Consider the following 7,468-nt stretch of genomic DNA (forward strand, 5'->3'; position numbering starts at 1 on the left):
CTTGACTTACGTTATTACTGCAGGTTTTGTCGTTTATTAAATCTAACATAGAAATCGATAAATATATACATGTTGTAGGCGTACATGTGTTTTGTCGGAAGATACCAGAATCTATAACCACAGTATTTCAAAATGCTGAATTCTAACCGACAATATAAATTGATTTAAAAGTGATCAGTTTCAAAATGTTGATTCTAATTTTGTTCACCTAAATCTTTCCATTTCCTAAAAATAAAATTTTTGGAAACGGGATGTGTTTTAATATAAAATTTGTATAGTAAAAGAGAGTAAGAGGAAAAATGGGTAAGGTAAAAAAAGAGGAAAAGAAAAAGTAATAGAATTAGTGTTACTGGATTATGAGGTCTATTTTTTAAAATAAAAAGCTTTTATTTTTATAAAATAGACCAAAAAGAAAAGAGTTTTCTATTTTTCATAAATGGAAGAACTAGTAAATTTAATCATTATTAATATAAAATTTTAAATATTAGTAATATTGAATCCTAAAATTATAGCTAGTAGAAACACTTTTTTTTCTCTCTCTTACTTTATTCTCTATTACATTAACTCACAAAACTAACATTGCATGCAATCATGTTTCGAATAACAAATGTTCCAATTAGTGGGATGGATGGAGTATTATATATTTTGTTGCAATTAAAAACAATAAATGTGTAGAAGTTGGTACTTTGAGGAAGCCCGATGTGCTAGGTCATGAGTTCGAACCTCATTGCGACATTCTTAATTTTATTTCATTTAAATGATTGTTTTACTATCTCCATTCTTATTTTCCATTTCTATTTTTCGATATCGTCGGTTCTTTCGATTCTAGCCTTTCACTACTCTCGACAATCATTAGTATCTATCTATATTTTTTTATCACTAATTCTCTAATTCATTTTCTATCACTACTTATCAGTCTCGTACAAATCCTTCTGTTAATGCTGCAATTGTCTTTGGCAATGCCTACGTCGAAAAATATCGCAAAATTATTGCCCTAATATTAAATTCATGATTTCTCCTCGGCCATATCCATCTAGGTCTTAAATTTTGGTAAAGCTAGAAAATCCAATTTGGGGAGGCCATAATTTTATTTAAATTTTTCATTCCACCTCATCATCTCCGTTGTGTAATTGGTTCTTTTAAGGAAAAAATTCAAAAAAATAACAGACAAAATTAATAATTGAGTAGGGTAAAAGCGCAACTGCGACTCTTTGGCGGAAGTAGAGAAAGCGGAAATGCATCTATACTTAGGTCATAGCCTCACAATCATACCATAAAATAAAATAAAAATAATAAATGAAAAACTATATAAACTCGCACTATGAAATCACAAAAGCGTAAAGTTGTTGGCCTGCACACTCAAAAACATTCGCCGCCAACCTCCATTCTTTGCTGTGGTGGTACATTTTCATCTCTTCACCCTTTTCATGCATGATTATATGCTATTCTTCTACCTCTCTTTGCTCTTCTTTCATCACTAAATGTAACTTCTTTTTAGTTTCTATTGTTTCCTTATGTCAGAGCAACACCGTTTATCTTTTTTTTCCGTGTTCAGTTATGATTTTGTAAGGTTTTGGATGGGAATTTCAAATTTGGGATGTCTGGTTATGCCATCGTGTTACTTCTTCAGCTTGTAATTGGTCTCTTCGATTCAGTTTAGTAAACTTTTTTTTAAGTTTTGTTTACTGTTTTCTTATGATTAGCAAGAAATCATTTTTTTCTTGTTTAATTGTTTGATTAATATTGTGTAATTGTGTTTCTTGAAGTAGGAAGTAGGAAGGTTTTTGGATGATAATTTGGGTGTCTTTAGAGTTTGCTTGTTTTTACCGTATAATTTGTGTAGTTTTGCTGAGCTGAAACTTGATAATTAGCTGAGTCTATGGTTTGGTTTTAGTAATTCAGATGTTTATAATTAGATGGGATTGTGGATTGTTTGAATTGGTGATTAACCTTTCAATTTGCTAAAATCTTTTGATTTTTTGGTTTGATGTGTGCTGTACTCATGGCTATAGGTATTGTGTGATTAGTATAGGTAATAAGGTAAGTAGTATTATAGGTCATATTGTATTTCCTTTATTTGTTCTTAGACTTCTAGGTTGAAAATGAGTACAATTCATTAAAATGTCATGGATCATGATGGTGATTTCTCTGTTCCTACTTGTGTTTTTCAAATTGTCTGAATGTCGCTGAGCCTGATTCTCCCTTGAGAACACCTGGGATGCTCTACAACTTCTGCACGTATAAAATAAATTCATGTTGCGACTGAACTATTGTCTTCATGATTTTCGTTGTCAGTTTAAACAATCCATGGAGATGAACTTTGAAGGAGCTGATTTTGTGACAATGTTCAAAAAGTTCAGACACCAATTGAAGAGCTTGATGAGAATGGCCTGAACTGCTCAAGTATAGGAGCATCAATCTAGTGCAGAAAATGATGGTTGAGGGTTACGAATCTCTGAAAGCTGCAGACAGTGTTTCAGTTGACATACTTGAAGTTTCACGAAGCAGGGACCTCAAGGTGGAGGCGAAAGAGGACCCTGATGCCACTGAAAATTCAAGCTCATTTGCTGACACATTTTCTGGAAATGAAAATGCTTCTAGTTTTAGCGATGCTGAAGTCGAATCACACTTCATTCCTGACATTGGCTTGGATCCTACATTTGATGAATTTGGCAGCGTCTTCCCAATAAGGTTTGGTTTGTTCACTTGCACATTTCCCTTCATGCTCCTAATTGTATTCTGTGTTGACATTTCAGATTGCCTTTAGATATCATTCAGTATGACCTTTTATTGTAATCGCACGCATTTATCTTCTTCTTCTTCTTCTGATATGGAATAAAAAATAACCGTGGCAGTTGAGCAGATTTAGCTTGTTTTATTTGTGTTCTGGTAAATGCCTATGTCTAACTAAGCATATGACAGTCTCAATTATGTAGAAAAAGATGTTTACTGCATTAGTCGAAAAGCTGTTGTACCTTGCTTTTTATGCACTTTATAATGTGAATCATGTTATGATCTTAGTATTGTTAATTTCCTGCTACGGTGAGTGTGGTGATCGCGTTTAGATTTTGACTTGTGTGCATTGCAAGAACAAGTTTGTGAGCAGTGATAGTGACCTTATCTCTTCAACTAACTTTTTAGTTTCTCAGGAAGAAAAAATTGACTGCTCACTGGAGAAACTTCATACATCCTCTAATGTGGCGATGCAAATGGACAGAGTTGAGGATTAAGCAATTAGAGTCACAAGCATCGAAATATGCCAGACAGGGCAGCATGAATCATATGGCGCAAGATAAAACAACAGTGGAGCAGTTGGGATCGAACTCTCTGCCAATTTCAATTCAAGGTCATAGAAATAGGCCTATGAAGAGGAGGAAAAGAAGAAGAGTGGAGAATACAAGTGATATTGCATCATACATGGCAAATCATATCATTTTCTCTGACCGAGGTTCGATCTTCTTTCTTCTGCTATGTTATCCACACTTGCTATTCTTATTTAACACTACAACTAAGCCATTCATCCGTTGGTCTTACTGCAGAAAATAAGAGACCTGATCTGGATGGAGTTCCTACATGGGAGAATAATGGTAATTCAGCATTGATCGAGTCCCAAACGAGCTAATAATATCTGTTTTCTTAATATATACCTGCATCTGGCTATTGAGGTTATGTCTGATTGCATTTACTTTCTATGCTTGTGTATTTTCTTAGTTTCTGCTCTTGGTTTCTATATGCAGACAACCATGATGAGTTTGGCCTTAACGGTGATCATTCATTTCGTGAAGAAAACGATGATCTTCTACATCATATCCTCAGGAAAATTGAGCTCGTGCATTCTCGTGTTCAGAAGTTGAGGAATCAACTTGATGTAGTTTTGATAAACAACGCTAGCAGGTTTTCTTCCTCGGAGGATTTGAGCCAGCTCATGGGAGGTGGCATACATAGCCCTACGTTCTCTGCTTGCAACGGAGATACAGGCCTCTATGCATCATCTCCTTACATAGGGGACTATGATATCGAGGATTTTGATTTACTCGACTGTGAAGAAGTTTCTAGTTTTGGAGAGCCTTTCTCGATTCCTGACATCATCGAAAGCAGTGTTGGCCTTCTGTACTCAGTAGATGTCACGCAGCATCAAAACCAAATCGGAGACTCATCAGAAAAGGTAAGACAAAACGCAATCTTCCACCATCGTACCTGCCCCTTGATATCATTCGTTTATCGAGCATAGTTTGGTCTCATTTTCAGATTGTGGACAACATCCTCATACAACACGAGGCCGCTGAAGTAGAGGGCGCCAACCAATTCGCTGACAAGGCTCAAGACGCGGAGGAAGAGAGCAATAACAAGGCCTCCATTTTGGGTGATGTGGAGGCAAACACGTTGAAGTCGTGTCTAACCTCGCAGATATACTTCCCCAAGAATAAGAGGAAGCGGGGAGAGCGAAAAGCTGCTTCTGGGAATTGGAGTCGCCATTGGCCCGGTGAACCTTGCAGCTAACGAGCAACAGCACAGTTATTAGAGGCTCGATTGTGTCTACTCTGCCCCGGAAGGCTTGTTCTTTACGATGCAGGCGCGCTTCAAATGGCCTAATGAGGCTTCTTTCATTAATTATAGCCTTGTTTTCTTATTCATTGGGTTCTTTGAGCCAAGTTGTTAGTTTAGTTTAGGAAAGGCAGCAAAATGCTGCAATGTATTTTTGTATCTGCAGTTTTATCTTGGCTGTTTTGTAGTCATCAAATCACTGCTGGATTCCAGTTTTTGTTGTTTCATTTGATGGCTTCAAATCCTAGATTCAACTTGTGTTCGATAATTTGTTCGACTTTAAATATTTTTGCATGTTATTACATATATATTCACCAGGTTGAATAAAACATATTCGAGGTTGAAAATTAAAATAATTTTTAGTCTCAATCGCAAATGGAAAAAAAAAATTCTACCCACTTGGGGTATAGGTTATATAAACGAATTATAAGCATGGTTAAATATGATAATTAAGCTAAATAATTACATTGATTCCACACTTTTCACTATTTTTCTAAATCTATCAAGAACTATTGACTTTTGCTAATTAATATTCGAACTATGTGAATCAACTATTGAATTAATCTACGAATATTGAAATCATCGCAAAGTTGATGTCGACAAACAACTAGTACATTAAAGGTCCATTTGGTTTCATAGAATTGGAATTTTATAAAATTAAATGAAAAGAATTGTATTCTAATTCAATTTCAGATCATTTATTTGATAAAATCATACTATGTGAAATCGATATGAAATTGTAATCTAGTTCTAATTTATTTGTTTAGTATGTTAAAAAATCAATCAAAATTTGACATTGATTTTTCATTTAATTATTTTTTAAGAATTATTTATATAAATTACTATATCCTACATTATTTTAAAGGCAAATTGTAAAATAAATAATAACATATGGTAAATTCTAGTTCATTTCACACTTTTCAAACCTGAAAAATAAATCAAGAAGTTTCAGATTTTCGCAACTATCCCATCTTTCCCTTTTCCGACGAATTACATGCTAAATTAGTGGCAGCCGGTTTAAAAATTTCACCGAATATTAATTTTCAGCCTCAACTTTGATTTATTTTTGTATGTTCTGAAATTGTTTACTTATAGATAGTAACAACAAAGACACTATCAAATTTGTAACCAATTTTTGGTCGTTTAAGAACAAGATTGGTTCAATTGATGCTTGAGATTTTGCAAACCATAACATGATGAAAAACATAATACAAAGTTTAAACAGACCCTAATCTAACTATTTGAGATCATGCAAGTGAATATATTTGTAAGTAATCAGAAGTGAATATATTCTGAAGTTGAAAGGAAGTAAGATAGATACATAAAGTCAGGTGCAGTATGTTACATCCGGTCAATGATTTCTATACATTTGTGTGTTATTTAGAATGTTGAGAGGAACTGAAGCTGTTTGAGCAGAGGACTCAACGTTTCCATTAGCTTTTCACACGGATGGTTGTGAATTCCTTCGTACGTCGTCACCACCACGCTGTTGTCTTTCGAAAGCCTCTGTATCTGTTTCTTCACGTTGCACGTATGATGCGTGCACCGGTAGTAGCTCCTTCCCCATCATATACACATACAAATTGTCAACCATCAAATAATCATATTGAACTGAATAGCTAGGTATATAAGCATGCATAATTTCATGCGTCTCTAATTTAACAACGCTTATTTATGCGTCTTAAAATTTATCTATTATGAAAAATTTCTCAGCTCAAGTGATTGCGTCCCTAATTTTGCCTCCTTATAAAAAAAAATTTGTTGTAGTGTGTTTAAGTTGAATTAAATAGCTATATGTATATATCCTAGTTTCGTTGTATTGTTTCATCTACTTTCCATGCATATAATTTTTACAATTATAAAACTTTTTTAATTTATTGCCGTTCACCTTCCTTTAGTTGATAACCAGTTTTTTGACTAACGCAACAAAAAAAATCAATTTATTGTAAGTACATTGAAATAAATAAAATAAAAAACAAAATTTACCTTGGATGAATGCTATTCTTGACAGATTTCTGCCCATATTTTCTCCATTTGAAGCCATCATCAAGAATGTCTTCTTCACTTCTTGTATGAAACGCCACTCTCTGCGGAATGCTCTTCTTCTTCTTCCCGAACTTCGATTTACTTCTGATACCGCTTTGATCTACTTCCCTCGAAGCCGACGAGCTGGGGTTCTGTTCGATCGACCCGGATGACAAAAGGCTAGCCAAATCCATCTGATCAGAAGATGCAAAATTAGGGTTTTGCATAGATTGTTCTAGAACATTCGTGGACGAACCACTCAACGGGAACGCTGGCGACGAGTTAAAGTAGTAGGGGAAGTTTCCGCCTTCCATGCAAACTTAATATGAGGCTAAAGGAAAAAATTTTCTTGAAAATATTGAAGCTAGATTAATGGATCCCACATTATATTTATAGAGGGTTAGGTGGGAAAATATTATTTGGATAAAGAGATTATATCCAACCATATTTGGCTTGGGGAGAGGGCTTGTTAATTTGGAACGAATTAACAAGGAAAGAAGGGGGGGAATGAATCATGATTCTAAGTGCGGGGAAGAGGGCTTGTTAATTTGGCTTGTAATATTTGAGAAAGCCAACCATAATTCACCTAACTAAAATATGATCTGTTCAACCTACTCAAAGTAGACGTGTCGAAATGGATATAATGTTAAAAGTGTCACAAGTAATGTAGGAATAATTAGGGTCAAAAAAGGGTGTTAGAAAAGTACAAATGGATTAATTAGAGTGTTGTTAGGCAACTACCCTAGAGTTAAGATCAAAATGCAGATATATTTTGTTGTTAGGGTTGTTCGGAAATTGATGGATCTAAAACTTCTTAGCGGCATAACCATATTTATGACTTTGTCAACAATATATATATATATATATATATATATATATATATATATATATATATATA

At 34.3% G+C, this 7,468-nt stretch overlaps 2 protein-coding genes across 4 annotated transcripts; one reads left to right on the plus strand and one right to left on the minus strand.

Annotated features, from left to right (window-relative positions):
- Nucleotides 1-1,351: 1,351 nt before the first annotated feature.
- Nucleotides 1,352-4,807, plus strand: LOC121781149. 3 transcript variants are annotated; one of them, XM_042178851.1, is made up of 6 exons: nucleotides 1,352-1,400; nucleotides 2,296-2,691; nucleotides 3,150-3,448; nucleotides 3,540-3,587; nucleotides 3,738-4,165; nucleotides 4,249-4,807. In XM_042178851.1, exons 2-6 carry the CDS (start codon nucleotides 2,432-2,434, stop codon nucleotides 4,498-4,500), a joined length of 1,287 nt encoding a protein of 428 aa, XP_042034785.1. In that variant the 5' UTR covers nucleotides 1,352-1,400; nucleotides 2,296-2,431; the 3' UTR covers nucleotides 4,501-4,807. The 3 variants fall into 3 exon arrangements, with proteins under 3 accessions (XP_042034785.1, XP_042034786.1, XP_042034784.1); XM_042178852.1 differs by having other exon boundaries at nucleotides 1,370-1,397; XM_042178850.1 differs by lacking the exon at nucleotides 1,352-1,400 and adding an exon at nucleotides 1,412-1,654.
- Nucleotides 4,808-5,833: 1,026 nt separating this feature from the next.
- On the minus strand, nucleotides 5,834-7,268 carry LOC121781190 (probable WRKY transcription factor 43). Its single transcript, XM_042178904.1, has 2 exons — nucleotides 6,532-7,268; nucleotides 5,834-6,103 (listed from the first exon to the last, which is right to left on the minus strand). The coding sequence occupies exons 1-2, from the start codon at nucleotides 6,882-6,884 to the stop codon at nucleotides 5,926-5,928; spliced, it is 531 nt and encodes a 176-aa protein (XP_042034838.1). The 5' UTR covers nucleotides 6,885-7,268; the 3' UTR covers nucleotides 5,834-5,925.
- Nucleotides 7,269-7,468: the final 200 nt, after the last annotated feature.

The sequence above is a fragment of the Salvia splendens genome, chromosome 20 (genome assembly GCF_004379255.2).
Source record: "Salvia splendens isolate huo1 chromosome 20, SspV2, whole genome shotgun sequence".
Taxonomy (NCBI): Eukaryota; Viridiplantae; Streptophyta; class Magnoliopsida; order Lamiales; family Lamiaceae; genus Salvia; species Salvia splendens.

Excerpts from the sequence above, each read along its gene's own strand:
- LOC121781149 (XM_042178851.1), top strand. The coding sequence starts at position 2,432 with ATGATGGTTGAGGGTTACGAATCTCTGAAAGCTGCAGACAGTGTTTCA. Across the intron at positions 2,692-3,149 it reads GGCAGCGTCTTCCCAATAAG|GAAGAAAAAATTGACTGCTC; the intron begins GTTTGGTTTGTT and ends TTAGTTTCTCAG. Across the intron at positions 3,588-3,737 it reads TCCTACATGGGAGAATAATG|ACAACCATGATGAGTTTGGC; the intron begins GTAATTCAGCAT and ends TTCTATATGCAG.
- LOC121781190 (XM_042178904.1), bottom strand. The coding sequence starts at position 6,884 with ATGGAAGGCGGAAACTTCCCCTACTACTTTAACTCGTCGCCAGCGTTC. Across the intron at positions 6,104-6,531 it reads AAGAATAGCATTCATCCAAG|GAGCTACTACCGGTGCACGC; the intron begins GTAAATTTTGTT and ends ATGATGGGGAAG.